At 29.0% G+C, this 13,669-nt stretch overlaps 2 protein-coding genes and 1 long non-coding RNA gene across 6 annotated transcripts in view; 2 read left to right on the plus strand and 1 right to left on the minus strand.

Moving 5' to 3' along the window:
* Window positions 1-1,140: 1,140 nt before the first annotated feature.
* On the plus strand, window positions 1,141-3,374 carry LOC111413214 (sideroflexin 2). Its single transcript, XM_023044106.2, has 5 exons — window positions 1,141-1,386; window positions 1,620-1,964; window positions 2,223-2,714; window positions 2,797-2,844; window positions 2,892-3,374. The coding sequence occupies exons 2-5, from the start codon at window positions 1,642-1,644 to the stop codon at window positions 3,001-3,003; spliced, it is 975 nt and encodes a 324-aa protein (XP_022899874.2). The 5' UTR covers window positions 1,141-1,386; window positions 1,620-1,641; the 3' UTR covers window positions 3,004-3,374.
* A 765-nt stretch (window positions 3,375-4,139) lies between these two features.
* The window catches only part of LOC111416999 (putative uncharacterized protein DDB_G0277255), a 30,106-nt gene continuing 20,576 nt past the window's right edge, over window positions 4,140-13,669 (minus strand). For 2 of the 4 annotated variants that reach the window (XM_071195441.1, XM_071195440.1), the window contains 5 exons: window positions 10,302-11,596; window positions 7,933-9,374; window positions 5,529-5,690; window positions 5,170-5,470; window positions 4,140-5,105 (listed from right to left, as the gene is read on the minus strand). In XM_071195441.1, the coding sequence (XP_071051542.1) occupies window positions 4,420-5,105; window positions 5,170-5,470; window positions 5,529-5,690; window positions 7,933-9,374; window positions 10,302-11,559 (3,849 nt within the window). In that variant the 5' untranslated portion in view covers window positions 11,560-11,596 and the 3' untranslated portion in view covers window positions 4,140-4,419. Of the gene's footprint in view, window positions 5,106-5,169; window positions 5,471-5,528; window positions 5,691-7,932; window positions 9,375-10,301; window positions 11,597-11,995; window positions 12,175-12,556; window positions 12,689-13,669 lie in introns of those variants that run through there. The other 2 variants (XM_071195439.1, XM_071195442.1) reach the window with 2 other exon arrangements.
* Window positions 5,905-12,603, plus strand: LOC139429579 (uncharacterized). Its single transcript, XR_011640137.1, has 2 exons — window positions 5,905-6,845; window positions 12,114-12,603. It is a non-coding gene; the product is annotated as an uncharacterized lncRNA (long non-coding RNA).

Consider the following 13,669-nt stretch of genomic DNA (forward strand, 5'->3'; position numbering starts at 1 on the left):
TCTATAAAGAAGAAGCGATTGGTAGATTCGAAATATCAATATTCATCCAACGAAATGTGGATTAACTTAAACAATTACAGCAATTCTTAGGAATGACAAATTTTTATCAAACATTTTAGCTCCTTTGTATCATTTATGACACAAAAATTTAAATCAATCACTTCCTGGACACATCACCACGACATTTCTTTCACTATAGCCAAAGAACTTTTATCAAAACCCATCACTCTTGCACGCCTATCATCACAAGCTATTCTTTCACTGACAACAGACGTCTCAAGTAAAGACAAGGGAGCAGTTTTATCATAGACTATAGACTTTGAAAAGAGTTTCAAAATTTCACACTCTTCTAGGAACACGTCAAATTCATACATCCAGCTTCCATCCCCAAAGCAATGGAGTTTTAGAAAGATTTTACCGTTTTTTGAAAACAGCCATTATTGCTGAGGTGGAACAATAATCTTCCCTTGGTTCTCCTAGGCCTCAAATCATCTCTTAAGGAAGACCTAGGTTGGTCAATACTATTTAGAATCTAATCCATTGCTTTCTAGCTTACGAGAAACATTTTTTTGTTGAAACCGGTCAAAGTTTATTCAATTCAAAATTTGTTTTTATCAAAATTAATGGAATTCAGCCCTTTTTAACTCCAAGATATGAAGATTAAAAAATTATTATCAATCATTCCAGAGACAAGGAAGGATCATTAATTTATAAATATTTCTTAATTAAAATATAATTGTTATTAAAATAAATTATTTTGTTATTATTTACTAACTACATTAAACGTTTTACAAAATATAAAGGTTTTTTTAATTATTTATGTATAAAACCAAAAAATGTCAATGTCATACTAATTAATTTTAAAACATGATATAACAAAAATTCCCTGTCAATATTACCAACTTCGGAACAATTTGACAGGTAATATGCAAAAAAAAAGTGTAAATTTAACCTTGTGTTAACTCATTTGACATTTAAATGTCAAAATAAAAAATAACTTTAAAATACTTAATAATTTGATTATTGGTATGATTTATCATTAAATTTAACATTTACATTGCATAATTTTCATTCTCAGGTGTACATAACCGCCCACGTTCGAACGCTTGTTTTGATTCTTTCGTTAAAAATAAAATCGCAAATGTGTCCCAAGTGTGTTTCGTTGGCTTAATATCAAACGCCTAAAGAAAAATGTTATATAAAAAGGGTTACCGTAAAAAACGTTGGTACGATTCCAAATCGAAATTTACAACTTGCGTTTCTAGTGACTTTACGCTATCACCTGGTTGCGAATAAAATTCCCAACATCGTTAGTTACTTACTCGTATATGTCATTGGTTGCTTGGATAGTGACGATTTGTACTCTTTAAAAATAAAAAGAACTTGGTGAGTATCACACAAATAAAGTTTGTTTTTGTTCACGTGTTTGATTAATTTCCATCGCGTACTTTGGATTCAAAACACCCGGATAATAACAAAAACATCAATTTCTGTTATACAACAGTCTGGATAAAGACTTTCGTGTTTGTAGCCGATTCGATCACATAATCGTGAATTTAATTTAGTTTAATAAACGAATTAAATTTGTTCGTGTTTTTATTTTAATTAAAAAATCTTAGAAAAGTTTCGCACGAAAAGAAAATGCCAGAAAGGATTAAAATTGACGAACCTCTTTGGGATCAGAACTCGTTTATTGGGCGATTTAAGCATTTTTTATGGGTGACCGATTTCCGGACGTGCGTTTGTAGCGAAGATGAATTAATGAAGGCGAAAAGTTTGGTCGAACAATATCGTATTGGAAAAGAACCTCCTGGAACTACCGTTGATCAAGTTATTTATGCTAAAAAATTATACGAGAGTGCGTTTCATCCCGATAGTGGAGAATTACAAAATGCCTTTGGAAGAATGTCTTTTCAAGTACCTGGTGGTATGGCCGTAACGGGGGCTATGTTACAATTTTATCGGTACGTTAAACAATTTATTTTGTGTTATGTAATAATATTTATTATTTTGTTATCTTTTATTGATAAGGTTTTATCAATTTTTTGTGAAATTCCATTAAACCTTAATCATCCACTGGAAAATTTTACCCAATGACGTCATTTCAAAAAAGTTAGGTTAAATTTCGACGTTTAAAACGTCAAAATTAATTTTTTTATATTTATATTTTTAATTTAATAATAATAAATGTATTAAGATCGTTTTTTTTTATGTATATCTAGAACTGCTCCGGCTGTAGTTTTTTGGCAATGGGTTAATCAATCTTTTAACGCTTTGGTAAATTTTACAAATCGGAATGCAAAATCTCCAATAAGTACCACTCAATTAGCGGTGGCTTATGTTTCTGCAACGGCTTCCGCTATGATAACCGCATTGGGTTGTAAAACGTACTGGCAAAAAAATGCCGGACCATTCATACAAAGATATGTACCTTTTGCTGCGGTCGCAGCCGCGAATTGCGCTAATATTCCTTTGATGCGTCAAACGGAGATAATGTACGGCATTGATGTTGCTGATGATAAAGGGAAAATTGTTGGACAATCAAGATTGGCGGCCGGAAAAGGGATCTCTCAGGTTATATTTTCAAGAATTGTTATGTGTGCCCCTGGGATGTTAATTTTACCTGTAATTATGGAAAGATTGGAGAAATTTAATTGGATGAAGAAAATTCAACCGTTACACGCACCAATTCAAGTTATGTTTGTCGGTTGCTTGTAAGTAATTTTTTCTAACCTAAAAAATCAAAAATATTTTATAGTGTATATTTGGTTGCATAATTTACACAATTTATTTTAGCTTAGTATTTATGGTTCCAACGGCTTGTGCTCTTTTTCCACAAAGATGGTAAGTTTATTATTAAATAAATAAAAAATATTAAATTAATTTTGTAGTTCATTGAAAACTTCAACAATCGAATGGCTTGAACCAGAGCAATACGCAAAAATTAAGGAAACATGTGGAGCTAACATTCCTGAAAGGGTTTATTTCAATAAGGGCTTGTAAAGCAATCCTTTTTAGATTGTTTTAACTTAATAATGAGAATTAATAGTCCTAAATTGCGACAATAGTAATATCTTAGAAACTTAAATTTGACTTAAAAAGTACTTGATTTAAGAACTCATTTTTTTACAGATCTTTTTAGATGATTTTGAATCTTTATACTTTTCTTGCCAAGAGAATTAAGTACGTTTTTTATTGTTATTAATTTATTTATAAATCTATTACAATAATAGCAATTATATGCTCACTATCTTTCATCAGGTGATTTAAGCAATAATTTATTAACCTGTTTATATATACAAATCGTTTTTATTTCGTTGTTATATTTCAATGTAATTTTATTTGGAGATTAATTAAAAATTATTAAAGAATTACTTGGGGCTTTTCTTTCCACATAAATGAAATCGATTTCACCTTACTGTACAAAAATACGTTGATTTTTTGAAATTTTTTGTTGAAAACTTTGAAAAAGTTTGTTTAAATTTTTAAGTAATTCCTTTTTTTATTCATCTTTATAGGAGGGTGGCTGTAGGCGACAAATGAATTTGTTAACATACTAAATACCTACATTAAATGTTTTACAAAATACAAATGTGTTTTAATTATTTGTGTATAAAACCAAAAAATGTCAATGAATCACCAACTTTGGAACAATTTGACAGGTAATATGACACTTATTTGACATTAAATGTCAAAATAAAAAAATACTTAATAATTTAATTATTGCGAAGATTTATTGTTAAATTAAATGAACAAGCTGATGATAAAGAGAAAATTGTTGGACAATCAAGATTGGCGGCCGGAAAAGGGATCTCTCAGGTTATATTTTCAAGAATTGTTATGTGTGCCTCTGGGATGTTAATTTTACCTGTAATTATGGAAAGATTGGAAAAATTTAATTGGATGAAGAAAATTCAACCGTTACACGCACCAATTCAAGTTATGTTTGTAAGTAATTTTTTCTAACCTAAAAAATCAAAATAATATATGGTGTATATTTGGTTGCATAATTTACACAATTTATTTTTATATACAAATCGTTTTTATTTCGTCGTTATATTTCAATGTAACTTTATTTGGAAATTAATTAAAAAATTACTTAGGGCTTTTCTTTGCACATAAATGAAATCGATTTCACCTTACTGTACAAAAATATGTTTATTTTATACATACAAAATAATATAGCAAAAAAACAACCAAATATATATTTACTTAATCGAGTAAATAACTAAATAATAAATTATTTCTATTTACAATTAAGTTATAATTAGTTAATATAATTGTAAGTTCTATGGCAATACATTTTACAAAGAAAATTAATGAATTTGGCAACAAATATGTCAAATTAATACATTTTTAAATCAATATTTTTTATGTTAGTTTCATCGTTAATCATAATAAAAAATAGTCTTTATTTAATTATGATTTAATACCATTTAAATTCCCCCCATTTTGTTTATTACTTGATTCCAACAATAAAGAAGCATCAGACATCATTCTGGCCGTACTTCTTACCAAAAACAGCAAATGGCACTCTTCATACACATTCAATTGGACTTTTGTGCAAACTAAACCATGTAAAACGGTTGCCCGTTGTAAATCCAACCACCTCTGTAACGCCTGCTCACGCTCTTTAATACTATTACTCAACGCAACATCAGAAGGCCCCCATAAAGAAAACTCCAACACCGATTTCGTTTGTGTCAATGAAACAGCTCGTTCGTTTTTCAATAAATTTTGGATCAAAGACGCAATTTTTGGGGGAATTTGAAGTTTTAACATAGCATTTGAGGCACATTGGCATAATGTTATGAATGTATCATCATCATTTTTTCGAATCGCATCCTCTCCAAGTCCTTGAAGAACATAAATCCGATAGTGGGTATCTTTATCCACTTCGCGAGAAAGCACGAAAGTTGATAAAGACGAAGGAAGCTCTTCAATTCCTTGAGCTTGCAAAACTTTTAATGAATTCACCAATTGCAAAAGAATAAAACTCGCATCTTTCCCATGATCGTCAATACTTTGACTCGACTTTGATTTTAATAAATCCCCATAACTTTCAATTGTATGAACTTGCATCCAAGGAAGTATTGCCACAGAAGCTAAAAACAAAAAGAATTTAAAGATTTTATATAATTTGTTAATTAATTTTATGTTAAAATTCACCTTGAAGTTGTTTAATACTTGCATCACCAGGTTTTTCTGGTAAATATTGAACCGGAATTAAATCGCTAAATTCCGTCACGGGCATTAAAGCATAAACACCCAAGGATAAAGTAGTCGTTGATGCCGTTCCGGTTGAAATGACGAGAGTTACATGTTGAGACCCCCAAATAGCTTGATGAAAAGCCCTCGGGCCGATTATAACAGATTGGGCGCTATTTTTAATCGTAAAATCGGTCCAACGAAGACTCGGAAGAGATTTTAAACCTCGTAAAGCCGGTTGGATTGGTGCATTTTGTTGAATCTAAATATAAAAATTCGTTTTTTAATTTATTTTTGTGGTTAAAAAGTATTAAAAATACATTTTCTAAAACTTGCGCTAAAGCTTCATGATTCGCTACAATTACGGCTCCGTAATTATCTTCGAGGTTTTTATGAACGATACTTCGACCTTTTTTCGAACGTAATTTATGGATTTTTCCATTCGTTGTACCCCATTGATGGTCATTTTCATCTTCGGCAATCTAAAATATAAAGATAAAAAATAATGAAGAAAAAATTTTGACAAGTTGAGGTTATGATTGGAAAAATTAATATTTAAATTTGACGTTTCAAATATGTCATTTTGACATTTTAAAATCAGCTGTTGCATTTCTTCCTAAAATTATTAAATTTTACGAAAAAAGAAACTTAATAGAACCTAAAAACCCATCATAACGTGTTTTTGAACGCCTAACTGTCTATTTAAAGTGATTTTATGCTCCACGAAGAGATTTTTCGTTTGATGTGAAGTTTCAATCGAAAGAACTAACCTAACTTTTTTCCGTCAATTTAAAATTTTTGGGATTTTAAAGAATCCGGATAATTTATTAAAATAGAAAGATGGTAAGTCGATTAATTTTATTAATTTTGAATCATTTAGTAATTCCATAATTTATAATTTTCATTAATTTAAGAATTTAAATGATTAGCTCACCCCATCTAACGGCATCCATCTAAATTAAATGTTATTTTTGACATTTTAAAATCAGCTGTTGCATTTCTTCCTAAAATTATTAAATTTTACGAAAAAAGAAACTTAATAGAACCTAAATACCCATCATAACGCGTTTTTGAACGCCCAAACTATCTATTTAAAGTGATTTTATACTCCACGAAGAGATTTTTCGTCCTAAATCAATCTGTGAAGTTTCAATCGAAAGAACTAACCTAACTTTTTTCCGTCAATTTAAAATTTTTAGGATTTTAAAGAATCCGGATAATTTATTAAAATAGAAAGATGGTAAGTCGATTAATTTTATTAATTTTGAATCATTTAATATCTCCATAATTTATAATTTTCATCAATTTAAGAATTTAAATGATTTGCTCACCCCATCTAACGGCATCCATCTAAATTAAATTTTATTTTTGACATTTTAAAATCAGCTGTTGCATTTCTTCCTAAAATTATTAAATTTTACGAAAAAAGAAACTTAATAGAACCTAAATACCCATCATAACGCGTTTTTGAACGCCCAAACTATCTATTTAAAGTGATTTTATACTCCACGAAGAGATTTTTCGTCCTAAATCAATCTGTGAAGTTTCAATCGAAAGAACTAACCTAACTTTTTTCCGTCAATTTAAAATTTTTAGGATTTTAAAGAATCCGGATAATTTATTAAAATAGAAAGATGGTAAGTCGATTAATTTTATTAATTTTGAATCATTTAATATCTCCATAATTTATAATTTTCATCAATTTAAGAATTTAAATGATTTGCTCACCCCATCTAACGGCATCCATCTAAATTAAATTTTATTTTTGACATTTTAAAATCAGCTGTTGCATTTCTTCCTTAAATTATTAAATTTTATGAAAAAAGAAACTTAATAGAACCTAAAAATCCATCATAACGCGTTATTGAACGCCCAAACTGTTTATTTAAAGTGATTTTATACTCTACGAAGAGATTTTTCGTCCTAAATCAATCTGTGAAGTTTCAATCGAAAGAACTAACCTAACAAGTGCAATTATCTTGGTTATTATTATAGGTGAAGTATTATATTATAACTAAGACATTATATGGACTCTTTTTTTACACAGCATTTAATAACGTAATCAAAAAAATGTTTGCGGTTTTAGATTTTGAGATATTATGACAATTTTCGTTTTTTTAAATGGAAATAACCACTGATATTCGCTTATTAAATTCGTTATTTTTTTCTGATTACACAAATATGGGGTTAGATAGGTCTATTTCTTATTGTTTTAGAATAAAGCTAAAAATAAACTTTTTTTTAGTGTCGTCGAAGAAATTACATTTACAGTTTCCTGTAAATTACGGTACTATAACTAAAAATTAAAAAAACATTTTTCTCCAATCCAAAACAATGCAATCCATTAAATATTTCCGTATTAACAGTTGGTGTAATAAACATAATTATTTGTTTTTAAATACCAGAAAAATAATACCCCGTAATTTAAATAACGCCCCGTAATTTACAGGAAACTGTAAATTTCATTTCTTTGACGACACTAGATTTCGGCGTGATTTTTCGTTAAGTTTTACACTTTTCAGCACTTTATTTTTTATTTGTAACGTATTACTTGAGTGATTTCCCATCGATTAAAAAAAAATTGTCGATTTTTAAGCCACTTAATGATTTTTTATACCCGCCATCTTTTGAGTGACACAACAATTTCGCGAAAATGACAGCGAAATCATAACATAACCTAATTCTTTTTAATTAATTATTTTTTAAAGTTAATTATTAATTTACCTCAGATTCGCTTCCACAAAAACTATAAGGTGAATAAATTTCCGATTCGGTTTCACTTCCGCAATAAGTTAAAGACAGCGATCTTGGAATAATCCCGCAATTTTGATATTTATTATTATTATAATAATTTTCTGAAGAAATATCAATATTGCTTTCCGATTTTTGACTTAACCCATTAAGTTCTCTTCTATTCCCGTTAGTTTTTGAATCACATTCGGGTGAACTCGAACGATTATTAACATAATCGTAATAATTTTCGTTCGAGTTTGAATTGGAATTTAAATTTTTAACATTCACATTTTCATAACCATTATTATTATTATTATTATTAGCTCTTTTTTGTTGTTGAGCTTCTCTTTCTCGCATACTCGCAGTTCGATGGGGTTTATTCGGCGTTAAAGCCGATCTAACCTCACCAATATTGGCATAAACAGTTTCGACTTTTTTTGAATTTAATATTTTCGAGTATTCTTTTTGTTTGTTTATAACTTGTTGTGATTTCGGGGGATGCGGAAGATTCGGTTTTGGGGTGTAATCTTCGTAATTTCTTGGTGGAGGAGCTGGTTTCATAACCGATTTATTTAATTGATTCAAATTTGAATAATCTGGAACATCTTGAAACGATGCTGATGGTGTTTTCGAAACAACCTCAACTTTATCACCATTTAATTCCGATGGATGAACAATAACTAATCTTGGTTTTATTTGAGGGGCTGGTCCGAAATCTTCTGGTATTGTTAAATTAATTTTTTGTTGTTGCAAATCATTTTGAGTTGGTGTTTTATTTAAATCTTTGTTTGAACCCATGCGTAAAAATTTTTTTAACGAAAATCGAGCTCGCTTTTTCTTCTCTTCACTTTGTGCTAATAAATTATCGGAGGATAACGATAAAGATCTTCTTGGAAGCGGTTCCGGGGGTAAACCTTGGTAACTATTTGCATAAATATCTTCTAATTTCGGCGATTTAATCCTTTGATTATTAATCAACATCGAAAATCGATCCTTTTTATCATCAATTTTCTCATCGTCAGGTAACGGTGGTTTAGGAGCTTTTCTTTTACTACCAGAATCTTGTTTTTCTAATTTAACAACTTTCGGTTTTCCGTTAATTAAATTATTAGTCGAAACTAAATTTTGGTTTAAATTAGTTTCCGATTTATTTTCAGTGTTGGGTATAAAAGTTGTTAAAACAACCGGTTGTGGATGATTTTCAATTGATGGAACGTTATTTATCGGTTTTCTTATAAGAATAGTGGACGGTTTACAAGGAATTTTCGGTTTATCTTGAATCGTACTTGTTTTAACTTGCCCATGTAAAAACGAACTGTTATGAGATGAATCAAACGTTGGGGGTGGTGTTAATGGTAAAGCAGGAGGTTCAGATTCTTCGGGATCAGCACGACCATCGGGTTGTTCGCGATTTTGTGATGGAATTTTTAATTCTAAAAGAAAAAAAATACTTTAAAATTTTTGGGGTTATGTTCGTTTTGTTTACAATTTAACGCACTAACGCCATCTATTGAGATAAAAAGTAACATAGTTTGCTTTAAAAATGTTATTTATAAAATAATTTTGAGTTGCTAAAAAGGTCGTTAAATTTGATTTTTGATGCCGTTTTTTGCTTATGTTAATTCCTAACGGTAAAGTATTTACAAATTGAATATTTTAAAACGTTCCAAACGAGGAAATTGTACGCTATGGATTGTTTAAAGAAGTTAACTGTAAACATTATTAGTTAAGAACTGATTTTGGAGATGATAATATCGAAAAATCTATAAATAACTTACTATTCTAGTATAGTAGTATTCTCTATTTTGTGATGAAATTACTAATTCTAAACGAAAAAAATTACTTTAAAATTTTTGAGGTTATGTTCGTTTTGTTTACAATTTAACACACTAACGCCATCTATTGAGATAAAAAATAACATAGTTTGGTCCAAAAATGTTATTTATAAAATTTTGATTTGCTAAAAAGGTCGTTAAATTTGATTTTTGGTGCCGTTTTTTGTTTATGTTAATTCCTAACGGTAAAGTATGTACTAATTGAATATTTTAAAACGTTCCAAACGAGGAAATTGTACGTTATGGATTGCTTAAAGAAGTTAACTGTAAACATTACTAATTAAAAACTAGTTTTGTTGATGATATAATCGAAAAAATCTATAAATAACCTACTATTCTAGTATAGTAGTATTGGCAATTTTGTGATGGAGTTATTATTACTTCTAAACGAAAAAAATTACTTTAAAATTTTTGAGGTTATGTTTGTTTTGTTTACAATTTAACACAGTAAGTAGCGCCATCTATTGAGAAAAAAATTAATGATTCTACAAACTTAATTTATTGTTAGTTTTTCTTAAAATTTACCTGGAATTTGTTTATTTTCTTCAATTATTAAAGAATTTTCCTCGCTACTTGAACTCCCAGTACTTGTTAAACTCGTATCGGACACTTCATCTTCTTTAACTTCTACTTTTTCTTTTACATTCTCCTTACTCATTTTAACATCAATTTTATTGTCATTCAAAGAAACCCTTTTTTCTAAATCATTTTTCTCGTTATCTTTATGTAGAAGAATTTTTTCTTTTCCATTAACATCCAATTTATTAATTTTGTCTTTATTATTAGAATTTAAATTTTTTGTGTTCATTAGTTCAATTTTAGCGGTTGAAGTTTGATAAATAATCGGCTTTTCTTGATCTTTTTTAATAATCGCCGTCCGACTTAACCCATTCTTTCTTTCAGAAATCGTAGATTTACCTTTAACATTATCGGACTCTTCATTCAAAGAAATTCCTTCATCATCCTGCTTTTTATTAACGTTGTCTTTATTCGTTATCGAATCTGGTTTTAATAGAATTTCGGTTTCGATTTTTTTACGGTTATTTACAATTTGAATTGGATTTTTGCTTTTTTCTAACGTTTCGGATATTTCATCTAAAAGAGATTTTTCCTTTTCTGAACTTTTTGTTGTGTAAGATGTTAAAATAACGTTAGTTGGTTCTTTTTCTTTTATTTCTTTATCTTTAACAACATTTTTAGCTACGGGGATATGTGATATACCATTTTTATTATTATTAATATTATATTTCCGATTATTTCCTGTTATACTTGAATTTTCACCTTGACCAAAAGGTGTTACAGATACTAAAAGGGTTTGCTTTTTTCCTTCAGAATCTAATTGAGGTCTTCCTAACAATAAATGAGTATAACTTTTCTTCGTTTCATTTCCATTTTCAATTGTGATCGGAGGTAAATTTGCATTAAATTCTGTATTATTTTTTGTTAATTTCTCAAGTTCCTTATCATCGTTTAAAAAATCATCATCATCATCACTCGTTTCCTCACCATCTTCGTCGATTTCTTCATCAGAAAAACAATCTTCGCCACCAAAACCGATAATTTCTACAAGTTCTTTGGTAAATTCCACTGAACGTTTTGGTTTTAATGATTTATTTGAGCTCGTTTTTATGATGCTTTCGATGGGTTTCTTCAATTTAATTGGGGTTGCTTTTAATTTTGGTGGGCATTCTTGATTGTGTTCATCTTTCGATTTAAAACAGTTTGAGCATAAATCTTTTTTCCAAGCGTTTTGGACGAAATGTTGACAAATCGCCGACGACATCTTTTCAGTTAAGTGTTGTGTTGATGGTTGACCATTTCTGCAAGAAAAATTTATTTAATTAAATAAATATTGAATTCTTCAATTTTTGAGGTTATGTTGCATTGTTTACATTTTTGAATTTTAGGTTAATAATTTAAATTAATATATTTAATTATTATTTAATAGCATAATTAAAGATTTCTCTTTATAAAATCTATATATTAAAAAATTTTTAAAATTTAAAAGTAAATTCTTCAACAATATCATTTTTTAGTTGATTGAAGGTGTTGCAGCGCCATCTATTGAATCAAACGTCAAATTGAATCAAATTATTTGAAATTTTGAGGTTAAGTTTCCTAAATTGACATTAAACCAACTTTACAAGTTAATTTGTGAAGGTGTACGAACACTTTAATCGCTTTTAATCGGTTTTTAATTGAATGTTAGGTGTACTTACGTAATTAACAATCAACTAATTAGTGTTGGTGCGAACTTGTACATTTTTTACTGTTAAGTTAACGTTACCTATCATTTTTCTGTGGTATCATTAATTTTAGTGCTTATTTTCTTTTAAGATTTCATAAGAAGTTTTGCAAAATTGGCACGGATGCACGGACCGTGGGTTTAGCATTCGCAACAATGGTACTATGACATTTGGTCAATGTGGTCGACGAGCCATAACAAGAAGTACATAAGTGAAAGTTGTTGTTGTAGCTATTTTATTGCTATTACCAGGAATTTTAGAATCCACTCCTTCATACTAACATAATTTATCAGGAATTATTTAATTCAATATTTAATTGATTAATGCAAAAACATTTTTTGAGGTTATGTTTATATTTTTTTTTGACATTTTCAGGTTATGTTATAATCCTTGAACTTTAAAATCAAAAATGAATTAAAATTTTAAAGTTAGAAGAGCTGTTACACGTTTAAAACATAAATTGTTACACGTATGAGTCACCGAGTTGAATCAGAGCCTTTTTTTGTTGTGAAGAAATCGAATTCTTGTATTTACCTTCGTTTTCGTTTAATTTTCCTCAAATTAAACAATTTAAAACTACACTTTCTAAATGTTTTCATGATATACTCTCGAATATGTAATTGTTTTTGTTAACTGCAGTGTAAAAATCAAGATAAGAGTGTTGTTTGTTTAAGGAAAATGTAAAAACTGAGTTATTATTCATCGAGACACATGACTTATTTCACCGATGTGAGCTCAGAAACGTAACAAATAATGCCTAGAATTTTTTAGCTTTACGAGTTCCAGGAAAAAGCATTTTTTACAATTTCTAAAACGTTTTTGTGTAATAATAGAAATAAGATCCCAAGTAACTGTTCAACTCGATTAACTTTTTGCGAATCTTAATTAATCATTCAATTCACGTGCAAGTATCAGTTCATCGTCCCGTTTTGCAAACGTTCACGTAACAAAATAATGAAAATGGAACAAATGTCTCGATTAGCAAATACTCAACTTCCTTTTCGCAGTTATCTAACGATTTCTATTACACAGTTTATGTTTCTGTTTATTTATCTAATTCGCAATCGAATCATTTGTGTTATCTCTTACTGTTTCTTTTTTCCTTCACAAAAACAATGCTGAATTAAAACGAAAAGAATCCGGTTTGACCTAGAAAATACAGATTATAAACGTATTAACTGAAAAGCTATTTATCTTCACCATCTCCATTCTTCTTCGCCTCATCATCGATTAACGCAAAAACAAAACGGTACATTCATGACGACGTACAAGAAGCAAAAAGTGCCGTTTCTAAAATGATACCAAGTAAAGGATGCGTATTTGGCGAGTTAACAGTTCTTAAACGTTAGTTTCTTAGTAAAAAGAATACTGTTCCAAAAATAGGAGAATAAAACCAGTTATACGGTTTGATGTTAGAAAATATTTACGAAGAAAGCTTGAAATTGTTATTAGGCCAAACTACAACATTTTACACGTACGATTAACGTCATTTTCACGCGTTTTATCAACCCGGCTTATTTAAGAACTTGATTTCTCTTAAAATAACAAGAAGAGAAATCTGCATTTTTTTGTGTGTTAACTAAATTATTTCTGGTGTTTCTAAAAACAAATTTATAACAATAAATAACTTTTAATTTAATCTAAAAG

Source organism: Onthophagus taurus, chromosome 3, assembly GCF_036711975.1.
Source record: "Onthophagus taurus isolate NC chromosome 3, IU_Otau_3.0, whole genome shotgun sequence".
NCBI lineage: Eukaryota > Metazoa > Arthropoda > Insecta > Coleoptera > Scarabaeidae > Onthophagus > Onthophagus taurus.